Here is a 13555-nt window from a genome sequence, read left to right as displayed (position 1 = left end):
ATGGTCATGACTCCCCTGAACAACTCTGTCAGGGGAGTCAGAGGAGCATGTTGTGGGTGTATCTACCAGAGAAGGGCCTGAATTCCAAAAAGGCCCGCATGACTGGGGCTTTAAAGGGAAAGGCAGGGTCAGTGCAAACAAAAGACAAGGTGATGTAAAGAATTTGAAGTATTCTGAGTATATCCCTGCATTTCAATTATGCTGAGAAATCTATCAATACTATGGCTGTAACTGCTCACAGCAGTTCTAATGTCCATGCTCATAATTAATTAAAAATTATCCCAATTTTGTTGGCCAATTATTGTAATCAGGAATGAAAGTGAGGTGCTCTTCTTTTTATAAATACAGCCATGATGAGTATGTGAGCAGAATTCACAGCTGCAGGGTACTGGGGGAGGAAGGAGGCGTACAAATGGCTGGAAAACTTGGAAGCACACAGGGCACAGCTTCGCTCCGCAAAGCAAGTGAAAGCTTGCTATGAAGGAAAACAAGTGATGTTTTGGAGAGAGAGAGAGATGCCTGCACTGGTTCAAACCTACACCCTACATCCAGATAGGAGGGGATGAGCTCATACGGGGAAAAAAAAACAAAAAAACAAAAACAAAAACAAAGTTGCATCTACTGTGTCAGAGGTACCCAATTAAGCCTCCAGGTGCATGTCAAAGACCAAGCTACTGTAGTGCTTTAAGAGAGGTTCTAGGAGTCTGAATATTCTGCTCTAACTGCCAAAAATGTGCCACTTGTCTTCCTACTCCACATCAATAATTCAAACATCTGTGCTGCTAACATGGCATCGACTGATTTGTCTTCTTTACACATTTATTTCCCGAAAATTGGCTTTTGGCAGCTTTGTGATTATCACATGGATGTAGAGAGTAGATCAGAACATCTGGCGTGGTTTCAAACAGCTTTAGTTTGAAGCATGTGAAACAGTGACGAGCAAATAAAATGTAGCAGAACAAGACAGTTGGTTGTCTGTGTTCCTTCCACGTGTGACTTAAGTTTGTGCAAACTGCCATATCCCATCTTGGAACATGGTGGTGTTGAAACTCTGTAGTGTCACTCATTCAATGAGGAGTGAGAGCAGACAGCTCTCTCTGGAGGGGAAGAGCTTTCTAAACTACAAAAGAAGGTCAGACACCTTTGATTTCTCTGACTGAAAAAGAAAGAAATAGTTATTGTTTTATGTGTATGTAGTTAGTATTGGAACCTTTCATTCTACAACGAGGTGGCTTCATTAATTGACCAAACACTGGCTTTTTTATCTCAGGTGGAGGTTTTCCACAGTGGTTTCCTTCTAATTCATCCTTCCGACTCAGCCACCTAGATGTGATATTTATGCTTTTGAGCCACACCGTGCAGTGAGAATTTCAGCCAATAGCTGCACCCACCTGCAGTGTAGATGAATATGTAAATTTGAAAAGTAGGTCAGAGATCAAATTTCATCAGGTAAAATCACTGCTGAAATATCCTTTTACCAAGCAGGGCTTTTTAGTCAATCTGATTCTAGCGTGACCTTCTGCATGACTGCCGTCATTCAGGTTTAGCTGATAAAAGTATCCAGTCACCATTCATTCATCAGCAGACGTATAAAGACAAGAGGTGCAAGCCAGTAATTTAATTAATGCTGTCTGATTAAGGTAGTCTTCTGAGCCTTGGAAACATTCAAGCAGAGGTTAAACGTACCGGACTTCACACTTGGAAATGGCTACACAATGACAATGCCCATCATATCATAGAAAGCCAAATGGCAGGCTTAGTGTTTCGGAAGGCCTAGTGTTATTAAAACTCTAAACATGCTAGAGCTTAATTTTGTTTTCATTACTTTGGTTTGCTTATTTTAATTAGTGGCCTTAATCTGCAATTAGCCCAGAGGTCAACTATACTCTTAGCTTAAAAAAAAGGAATTGTTTTGAAAGAGAGAGGGAGAGGGAGGGAGAGAGAGAGAGAGAGAAATTGTTTGGATGTTTGGACATGTATTTAATTAGACTGTTAACCCATGAAATGTCAGTGTCACTCACTCTTATGTCGTCTTATTAGAACGATAAAAGAGAAATAGTGCAGACATGACTGATAGATGTTTGTGACTTAATATTAATTTAACTGCTATTAAGAAGAAAGATAGTCTGAGGGGATCAACACTGATACTCTGTCAGGGTCAATGAAGAACACAGTGGCCTCTTAAATAATTGAACAACATATTCCAATGAAACCTGTATAAAAAAAAAAGACTTATAGCTATATTTTCTGTCATTACACTGTGTGATATCATAAATGGTTTATTTACTTTAAAATACAGATGCCACATTTCTGACACCTGCAGAATCTGCTAGGAGAACCTTTGAAAAGTTGAGAGGGTGATTCGTCAAGTTAAACAGATGTATGAACACATGTCCATACAGTTTAACATGTTAAATGTAGTACATTTCTTGTTTCTCACTGTAATTATCCTCTCTTGTTTGAGTTTCAATGTCAGCTAACGTCTTCATCTTAATTCAGAATTTGACACACCGAGCCTTCATCAAAGCGTGCTCGGGGGCACTTGGTGAATAAAGTCTGATGTGTGACAGTAGAACATGAATGATACAGTAGATTGGGATATGGTGCAAATGGTTCTCTTTTTCCTTCACAGAGGGAGAATTGCACCAGGGTGGAGAGGAGGCAGTGAAGAGTGGCCACCAGCTGGCTCAGGCTCTGCCTGCTGTGGCCATATCAGCCGCTCCAATGGACAACTTTAATTCATTTATTCAGCCCCCTTATCTTTGTAAATGAGCACAAGTGTCACCAGTCACCATGTTGGAAGAATGACCAGGCAACTTTCATGAAAAAATACAAACAAATTTACAAAATTTTGTGAGCTGATTCAGACTATCAAAGCGACATGACATAAGGTACTGAAGTTAAGATTTGAAAGGCTATCTCACAGCCATTAGATGGTGTTGACAACCAAAGTTTCCTTTTGCTGCTTTAATGTCTGTGACATGTTTTGTTATGCAAGTCTCATGCACAGCACTTTGAATGCTAAACAGCCACAATAAAACACAGGACCTTTCATGTGTGAGGTGCTTGTGAGGCCAGAAAAGTCTGACACTATGGAGCCACATATTGGCCATAACTCGAACGGGGCGTCAAGAATTATGAAATATTTATAACTAAAGGGGGAGATCTCAAAGATTAACGCTTTGTGCAGACACAGGCTGCCCCATCACCTAGGCTAAACTAATTACTGCAGACAGATATTGAATTAAGACTTGTCAGAGAGATGTGGCATATGTGTCACAGAGCTGCTGCAAGAGAGGTTTTATGTCCACTGGAGCTAGTTATCAACAGACCGATTACACCACGTGCAATGTACGTAAATCTGAGAACTACATGCTACTTTATGGATTCTGATATTTCTCCTAACTGTCAGGGTCATGAAATCCTTTTAAAACATATCAATTATTTCAAAACTGTACTGTCATCGCTCTTGCAACAGGCTATTTTGAGATAATGGTCTTCACTGAACACTGTCTCTAAAAGTCTGATCTCAAAGTGTTCACTTGGCATCCTGCTGATGCTTTTGAACAGTGTCCAAAAAATTGTCCATGTCTTACTTATTATAATCCATGCCATTTCCAAGAAAGGTCTGTGATATGTCGCAGTTAGGCTGGGTTCGATACAGAACCTAAATTTTTTTGCTCAGAAGGCATAAGTAATGTGTGAGAGTTTAAAGCCTTTACAGTTATTTCCATTGCATTTTGAGACAATTTCTATTTCCCTGGTAAAGTAAAAAAGAGCCTCTGCTCTTCCTAGAGGATTATGTAAAATAACATATTAAACTGAAATCATCAGCAGTTTTCAGAAACCAATTTATAGACCATTAAAAGTCATTAAAGGAGTCTACAAAAGATATCTGCACGATTCTGCTCTGTGATACAGATCCATAACAAAGAATGACTAACTAGTCAATGACAGGAACAGCTCTGTAGCTCTGGGAGCTTCAGATAAGTCTGGGCAGCGGGCAAATACTGTCTCAACACCTGACCGACTACAGCATTGTCCCACCCAAAGTGTCGCTCCAGTGCTCAAGCTGCGGTGACTTTGTCTGACAGCAGAGGAAAGTCTTCCTAATCAATTCACTCAGTGTGGATAATAAACCACATACCCCTGCTGTCTCGCTTTAAAATTTGGCGTCTATGACATGCCTTATCAATCATTGTGAATATCTCCTTTGTTCTGTAACATAAAGACACTGCCAGTTGTCAAAGCACTTTTCATCCTTGAACCCATGTCTCAGTAGAGCTATAAATAACTGGCCTCTAAAACTCCACTCAGGCCCAGCTCATTAGAGCCAGGCATTACACAGAAATAATGGCCACAAGACTTGGTTTTATAACAAAGCCAGAATGAAAGCTGCTTTAACACAGAGTGGTGGAAATACAGTACACACATTGCTGGACTCAAAGTTGTTGTAAAAAAAAAAAAAAGAAAAAGAAAAAGAGAATTAAATTGTAAAAACTGTGCATGAAATAAAATATTCCATTTCTTTAAAACTTGAATTAGAAAACTTACATGATTAACTTTTAGGATATGACTCAGTAACTGGGCCAGGAGGAATCTTTTTTTCTTTCACTCTTTGCCCCCCCTCCGTCTCTGTAGCTGAGTGCCTGATAAGCTTTGCCAAAAGTGAGATTTAGCACAGGGCATCAATGCAGAAACCTCCATGAATAACAGTCAAGTAAATGCGCACTTTTAAAAAGAGAGGGAATGGCAATAATTGTCCGGCACCCATTCCTGCTCATACTTACGAGTGGTGATTTCCATGTGGTCATGACAGCTAAAGCCCAGTATCATTCATTAATGCCTTGGCTCCTCATTACTGTCTCCTCACACTTTTGAAAGACTCATTACCTGCATAATGGAATAGTGCTTAGAACAGTCAGACCTTTCCTTAGTGTGAATTAATCACCTACATGCACAGACAAAAAGGGAATTCTCACATTAAATATTAAGAAACTTCAAGCTCTAGCTTTCTACTTTTTCAAACTTCTGGAAGGTGCACAGTCAGGGACATGACACTGGTATCATTGAAGACTGCCCTAGTGTCTTTCATGTGTCTGTTAGGCCAGTGCGGGAAAAAAAAGGAAGCAAGGAAGGAGAAAGAGATATACTTACAGTTGACTGTGACTTTTACTGTTTTGGTGTCAGGAGAGGCGATGTCATTTAAAGCGCTGCATTCGTAGTCTCCAGCCTGGTCCCTTGTGATGCCGGTGATGTTAAGATATTCGCCACTGTCATATTTCCTGGCTGGAAATAGAAAAATGGAGGCAAAGCACTTACACCATGTCTACAAAGAATACAAACACAGCGCACAAACACACACACACATACACACACTCAGTCTATAGTGCTAGGCTTTCTGTAGCCTATGGTTAGTGTGTGGAAAGCCCTCATTTGTAGTAAAAGGCTTTCTATTTTAAACCTGAGTAGAAGATGTAATGCGATTAGGTATTGTAGAGAATTCCTGATTACCTTCCTTGCATCCTAATATAGCAGTGGATTAGCAGTGCATCGATCCATTCAGACCGATATGGTGGCAGAAAATAAAATAATGGTGTATTTCCTGTCATCCACTCATCATTTGCTCAACTCCTCTCCAGTTAGAGCTACTTCCTGGAAGACAGACAAATTTGATGGCTCAATGCACATGTCAGTGCTTTACAGTTAGCTAACGGTGCCAAAGGCAGGAGCGGCATTGCACCATGACTGGCATATTGGCAGGGGCGTAGTACACCCAAAAAGTTGGAGAAAGCACAAATGCACACAAATCCACTGCTCAGAAATGTTTAAAAAAAAAAAAACATAGTAACAGGTGTCACGAGAGCATTCTAGCTCACACTGCAAATATATTACTATAAGGAATTGAATGTATAATAATGTGAGGAAGCATTAATGAGATACAGTATGGTATCCAGTATAATTCAACGAAAATGATAAGACATAAATATAAAGGTGACCTGAATTTAAGTGAAGTATAAACTAGGGGTGCATGATTCAGAAAATCGAAGGATTCAATTCGATTTCAATTCTTGAGCTCACGATTCGATTCCATTTCATTCTATTCGATTTCGATTTTGATTCAAAATCAATGGTGATAGGTCATATAGTAGATATGATAGTGTATATTTCATATATGTATGATGGTCAGAGGTGTACTGCTATTTGTTGAAGTACTGGAGCGCACCTATGACGTGTGCGCAAGCATGTATGGACACCATTATGTTGCGGCTCATTTCTAAGGTTAAGTCACCACTATTCCTACGATGACCAGATACCATACATCAGTCAACTATGATCACATAATCAAATGATAGACTGACTTTATTAACAGTTTCATCATGTTGAGAATATGACGCAGCATCAGACAAACATCCAGCTCAGTAATATTAGACCATACTACCGTAATCAGCGTTGCATTAAGCAGCAGGTGAGTGAACAAAGTCAGTTTGTGTTTTGAATTAATTTACTTACTTGTGTCGAACAAGTGAAGCCATAAACATCCATTCAGAGGCAATGTTGCAGTGCAGGCAGAGGTCAAGCTAAGCTAACAGGCTAGGCTATGAAAACGTAGCTAAGCTAGCTTTCATTTCCAGCAGCACAATATGTACGAGTTTAATAGGCTGACTTTGTCATGAGTCTTCACTAATTAACGATTTGATTCAGTGTGCAACTCGGACTCTACCGGCAGCTACCGTTAACTATTAAGGTGGAATGTTTTCCTGCGTGTTACTCAGTGCATGATTGACGTTTGGAAATCAATCGATACACCTTAAATGTCAATGACAACTTTGACCATTTTATTTGTTTTTATTGGCTCTCCACACGATTTTCCACATTGGCTCTCCACACGCCATATGATCAGATCTTCGAGCTCTTAAAAATGAATATAAAACTGCAGATAACAAGGCTTTGACTGAGCTGCTTCCTCAACCGTTAAAAAATCTGAAATGTGTCAAAACGCAATGTAGATGGGGCTGAATTACTTTTTCCTTTATGTTTTCCATTGCTCACACTGGGCTTTGCTCTCACTCAAGCCACGGAATACCTGGGCAGAAAACGACATGGTGCCATCTATAGGACTGGCGAGCTAAACTCATGTCAGGAAACAATGTAAATGCTGTTACAAGACAGAAAAAATATATATTGATTTTTTGGAATTTACGAATCGATTTTAAATTTGTAGACAGAATCGCGATTCTATTGTGAATCGATTTTTTTGCACACCCCTAGTATAAACTATTATTTTATATCTGATAGATGCAAATGGCACAATTTTATCCAATGAAGTCTCAAGTGTCAATCAACAGTATCAGAGATCTGAGCATAGGTATGTTACTCATTGTAATGCTTAACATTAGTTTATTAGTTGATGATTGACAAAAAATCAATCAACAATTATTTTAATAATCAATCATTCTAGTCATTTATCAAGTACACCTGAATATGTATGAGGCTGTTGATTGTAAGAAATCATCTTGGTTTGTGGGAAATTATAACAAGGATTATTCACTATTCTACTGACATCTTATAGCAAATGATTAATCAATATTGAAAATAATTGTTAGTTGGTTCCCTTTTTGACATATTTAAACTGCGAGAGAAAATGAAATGATTTTGCCCTGGGCAGTGTTCGGTTATATTTCAGATTAAAGGCCAAGTCTTAGTAATGACAGCCACCTGCAGATGATTAAAAATATTAGGCATCTGTATTGATCATTGACATATTAATTATCATAATTTATTATTTAATGGATGAATGGATGGATGGATTTCTAACCCAGTGGTGCTCAGTGTGAAATCTATTTATTTACAGCTGTTCAGAGTGATAAAAGTGGTTTGGGATAGAAGATGTGCGGCTGGATTTGGAAGGCATGGGGATCAAACAGAGTGCACAATCAAGTACAGCTGAGCTCAACATACTGTTCAGAAAGCCATAAACACCCGACACTGACTCAGCAATATTTCATAAAAGAGAGCAGTCAGAGTCAAGACAATCCATGCTTCAGGAGTAGAAATGCTGCCATTTTGTGCTGCCAATCTCCCCTGTAAGTGAGCTGAATTCTTATATAATGTCACTTTCTCTTTCTGAACCCTGGGGGCTTTTTATCTGCTAACTACGATGTCAAAAAAAGAAAACTTGAAACTCAAGGTACTGTCGATAATGAGCTTTCCTGTCTCTTCTCAGACTGTTGTGGTGGCAACAATGGAGTCCGAGAGTCTTGGCAAAGATAGTGGTCGCTACGCAAACAACAGCAAAGGAATGAAAATGTTTGAAAAACTGATCCATAAACAAGCACCAGATGTGTCTCCAAAACAGACCCGCTAATATGCCAAGAGTGCACAGGGATGGAGACATAACACAAAGTGCTCTATTTTTGTGATGGTGCATGGCACATGGCTGGGCTTTGCACCAGTGTAGAAGCTGTTTTTATTGGGTGCACACTGTATTTTTTAAACTTAATCCCACTGATGTGGGAGGGGATGTTGAGTACAGAGTGTGTCACTATAGTGATCAAATGGTGCAGTGCAAGTTTGATGTCAAAAATAGCAGGGATTTGAGCAGACTAGGTTAACATTCTCTACCTACATCTATGACTACCTAAGTTATGTGTATATGAACAGACATTCCAGAGCTTTTTGTGAATAATATGCTGAGAAATTTGACTTGACCCAATATCTGCCACAATCTGCGACAATCTCAGGAATCTCTACAGGGCACCAGGGGTCAGCAGTTAGGTGCAGCAAAAGGACAGTTTTTCAGTCCTAAATATAATCAGAAAATAAATGAATACATTTAGATGAAATTTAACTTTAACGGACTGGTTGATGTGTGAAATATTCTTGCCATGGCTTCAGTCCAAGTGATTGCCTGTGCAGTAGCTGTGCTGAAACCTATAGCCTCAGTAATACACCTTGAATTAAAGTTATGACAGATGTAGTGGGATCACATATTATCTGTTCCACTGAATAAGTAGGTCTTCTGCTCAGCTAGGCTATCCAAGCCAGCACCTCTACCTTTTAAGTGACTTCACATCTGCCTCAAAACTGTGCAAAGGAGAATGAAAAAAGGACTTTTTTTGAAAAGACTAGGCGGAGTGTATTTATCTTACCAGACTTCTGTGTTTCTTACAACACTACTGCTTAGAAAATAATAATAAAAAAAAAACAACATAACAAAACAAAACAAAGCATAAAATGTAAAAAAACAAAACAAAACAATGTAATCTCACTGTCATTTTCTGTTTGAGAGAAGCACATTTCTTTGTGTAATAGTAAGTGGCACTGTGGAATCAAATGTGGAATCTCACCACTGACTGTGTTTCACAATGCACCACTGGTTCACAGAAAGAGAGCAGCATGTGTGCATGTGTGTGTCAGTGGGATCAACACATCCATTGTACACGTCAGAGTTAAAACTGGGTATTCATTTTAATGAATGTCTACATATTGCAAAAACAGCTTTTATTGATTTTTGTGAACCATTAGTGGTTGCTCTACTCTACTGTACATACACAGCAGGGTTATTCTGATAGAAGGACAGCAACTTTCATAGGATTTTATGTCTCAGTGCCCTTTGTTGACATGGTTGACCTATACATTGCCCTGAATGCACATCTCCATTGTATTTCACTGTGATGTGGAATTATATACTTAGTATGTGGAAATCCACTGTGTGCACTTGTGTCTTTTTCTAGGGCAATGAAATCAAAAGCACTGACCCATGAGGCCAAGTGTGCCTGATGCTTCCAATACCATTTACCAAATGGCTCGATCAAATGCTGAGGTTTCAACAGAGAAGCAAAGGAACTTGTTTTGTCACTTTCTGAGAAACACAAACAATCATTTATTTGCCACTTGAGAAGGTTGGTTGTGTAGGGCAAGGTAGAGCATAAAAATAAAACTCATACATGAAATAGACGGATAAGACTCCTCTTCTATGAAGATGGTTGTGTGGCAATGTAAGAGCCACAGGATGAGAACAGAGACCGACTTATGGGCCATTGACTGCAATTTTGCAAGGTGCCAATATGATTTCTAAGGCCTAGTTCACAGGTACACGTTTTTTTTCAAGTGTGGCTTTTTATGAGCTTTTTATGACCTTTCGTCCACACATAAACTGCGCTTTAGGTCACTGAAAACAGACGACTTGCAAAACTCCCTCAAGGATGAAGATGTTCAAAAACAATGTCTTCAGTGATGACGTGTAGAAAGGGAAATCTGAGTTTTTGGCTAGTGATGTTAGAATGTGCGCTGTTCTCTCCTTTGTTTCACGTCAAGAGATTTTGTGCAATGGCAAGTGTAGCCAAAATAGTGCTGGTTTTAACTTTGGAAAAGGAATGTTTATATTTTATACATACTGTGCATGTAAAGGACATCTACTCTTCCGCTACATTGAGGAATCACTCCACTTCACTATCAGTCCACACACGATTCACCCTTACCTTGATGCGCCATTGTTGTTAGCCTACAGGAACTGGTAAAAACTTTTGATAGACTTGGAACACAGGTTCCTACAAAGAAGCTACAAGCACAAGTGGGTGACACAAGCCTGCGGACTTTTTGCCAACTTAACACAATCTTGTGTGCTTTAACACCACCAGGATAAAAACTATGGACAATAGGATCACCTGTGCTATTCATCACTCGCCTCTGGCCAAAGACATGTCCACTGGAATCCAAAAACACTGGCATATTGTAACCACAGACCCTGCCCTCAAAGGACACCTGGATAACCCACCACGGATTATTTTCAAAAGACCTCCAAACCTCAGGAACATGTTGGTGAGGACAGATTGTCCACCTAACCCCAAATGTGGACACTGCCAACAGCGTAATTTCACATGAAAAAAGACATTTTATCACCCACACCCAGGGAAAGTGTTTACTATCAGAGGGATCATGTAAAACCAACAGTTTAATGTACATGCTCAAATGCCTCTGCAGACTTGCGTACTTAAGCAAAAATTCCTCATCACATGATGAGGTCTCATGTGATTTAAGACGGCATTGCGCATTGTATTTTTGTCTGCTGAAGAACAGTGGTACTCAAAATTTCAGCGAGTTAGACAGTGTGTTTTAGCGATTTCATGTGGGTGAAGATTTTTTTGTAAAACACTGCTTGTTTGCATAGGATTTAGTTTAAGAACAAAGGAGGAAATCCCTTGTTTTAATAAAAAACTGTGTACGTGTGGACTATGCCTAAGCCTCTATTTTTGTATTCGGTTTGACATGAAATTGAGGTGGTGTCTCCACCTGCTCAGGTGAACCCTAATGGTAAATGCATGTGCAAAGGATAATTTTTTCTTTAGCCGGCAGAAATTCACATACAGACCTCTGCAAAATCACAAACTCCTCTGAAGTTGAGAGCAGCTTATCTGATTTTGAGTTTTACTTTTCACATTCATGTACATTTTTCATATAGTTCACATTTAAATAACAAATTTATTTTAATGCATTTAAGCCTGAGACTGTACTGGATTAAAACACTCATTCTTATCAATAATGTCATCCGCATCTTCTTGTAGGATGTATAACTTTCTTTTTAGTGGATTGAATACATCTAGGCATTAAACAACATCTCTAACATACTGAGTTAATTTCACACAAAACATCAGGATCTATTCAGGCACAAGTCTGTACTTTTACTTTAAATGGCAAAAATCTAAACCGGATGTGTTATTCTTGCCTGCAGAACATAACAGTTTGTACAGGACGTATCTCTTTCACCTGATGGTACTTAATTTAATTTGGTCTAAAGTTGTTTTGTTCAAGGCTGCTGGTCTGGTGCCACCCAGCCTGATTACCAATTGTACTGCACTATAAACCACACTAAAACTATTAATTTCCGTTTAAGCATACTTTTGCTTAGACATAAAAAACGTACATACTACTGACGCTGCGAAGTGAGGAAACAGAGTTCCTAAATGCGGTTAACAAGTGTAGCTTTCATGATGAGAGTGGTTGCAAAATGGGTCACCTATGCTTGGTTGACCATATGATACAAAAAGCACCTGACTGATTTTTGGTGCCTCCGGGTAAGTGGTTTGAAAATGAGAACCTTGCATTTGATTCAACATTGAGTCAGTATAAATATAACTGACAAAATGAGCTCTTTATCACTGAACAATGAAGAACAGATAAAAGATGCAATGAAGATGCATCATGTCAATATATATTAAAGTGTAAATCAAGTTTCAACAATTCAACAATTTAGCTGTCGCTGCCTTAATTATGGTAACTGGCAATGAGGAAAGCATTAAAGGTTGACATTAAATGTTAAGATACACGTTTTGTTTTTTTTTTGTTTTTTTTTTTACATTTTCTACAATATGGACAAAGCCTTTGTCATGCAAACACACACACTGAGTTAATCTGAATGGATACCTTTGTCACGGCAGACAGTTTGACTTGTTACACCAGGAAAGCATGGGTGAAGTTCATGAAATTTAAGATGGCTCCTTTCTTTGTCAAGTTGCAGTAAGCTGGAGCATAAGGACTGGTATTTCCTCACAGATCACAGCCATTGTTAATGTTATTGGTTCTTCATGTGTTTTTTTTTTTTTTTCTATTACATGTATTTCTGCTGTGAAAAACACCTGCTCAGTTTCTTTAGCAATTCCTACATTACAAATCTAAGGCTCCATTTAAGCTACAATCGTGAGAAACTGGCATTAGTAATAATGACTCCCACATTCAGCAGCACCCTTTGTGGAGATATCCACAGGTGGCATGTAGGCTCCCAATTAAATTGGTGGAGCTAAATATTCCAGTTTGCAAGTGTTGATGATTCAGAATGAAAATGAAAATACTTTCTTATTGTATCTCTGAGACGGTCAAACATTAGTCAAGCCTCCAAGATTAGTCAACATAATGAAGTAGGATGGGAGATATAACATAATCACCATGATTATAGCAATTTTGCCAAGCCCACAAAATAACACCAAGCTTTATAAGACTTTTATTCAGCTCTTACATCCCACATCATCCCTGTTCTCACCATTCACCTAACATTGTTTATGATGCACTCTGCTTTTTCTGAACTGTGCAGAGCCATCTACCTCCCTCTGAATGTTTTTGAGCTCCTTGAACGAGAACAAAAAAGAAAGAAATAAACTCTAACTTTGCTAAGAACCACTAAATCAACACTTTGGTCAGTGTAAAATGCCTAAAAATGTTCTAACATTAAAAAAAAGTCCTCCAGTACTGCTGGTAATAACTTTAGAGCTGAAATCACACTGTAAATTTCTAAATAAATCTGAAAAATAACGTCCGCTTCAAGCACAATTGTCTGGCATCAACGCATTAGTCAATCAAGTGGAGCACATTGCAGGTAGGTGCAGTGAAGACAATTTTGTTTACGACTGTAGCGAACAGAGATATGGCTTATTCCTGGTTTCCTTGTCTTTGGTGCCAAATTAATTTTTACACCACAGCCAAATTCTCTTGCTAAGCTGTAATAAAGACATCCAAAATATGATCACATTGTACAATCTGATGATTAGATAAACTGTAT

At 38.8% G+C, this 13555-nt stretch overlaps 1 protein-coding gene across 3 annotated transcripts in view; it reads right to left on the bottom strand.

Annotated features, from left to right (window-relative positions):
* Positions 1-13555, bottom strand: part of negr1 (neuronal growth regulator 1) — a 134232-nt gene that overhangs the window by 47198 nt on the left and 73479 nt on the right. For all 3 annotated transcript variants that reach the window (XM_087175315.1, XM_023411034.2, XM_023411035.2), the window contains exon 4: positions 5158-5289. In XM_087175315.1, coding sequence (XP_087031441.1) covers positions 5158-5289 — 132 coding nt within the window. The remainder of the gene's footprint in view (positions 1-5157; positions 5290-13555) is intronic.

The sequence above is a fragment of the Seriola lalandi genome, unplaced genomic scaffold (genome assembly GCF_002814215.2).
Source record: "Seriola lalandi dorsalis isolate HSWRI2012SDOR001 ecotype SW California unplaced genomic scaffold, Sedor1 jcf7180002054446, whole genome shotgun sequence".
In the NCBI taxonomy this organism is placed as follows: Eukaryota; Metazoa; Chordata; class Actinopteri; order Carangiformes; family Carangidae; genus Seriola; species Seriola lalandi.
Note: the sequence above shows the minus strand (reverse complement) of the source record. Positions and strands in the feature narration are given on the sequence as shown.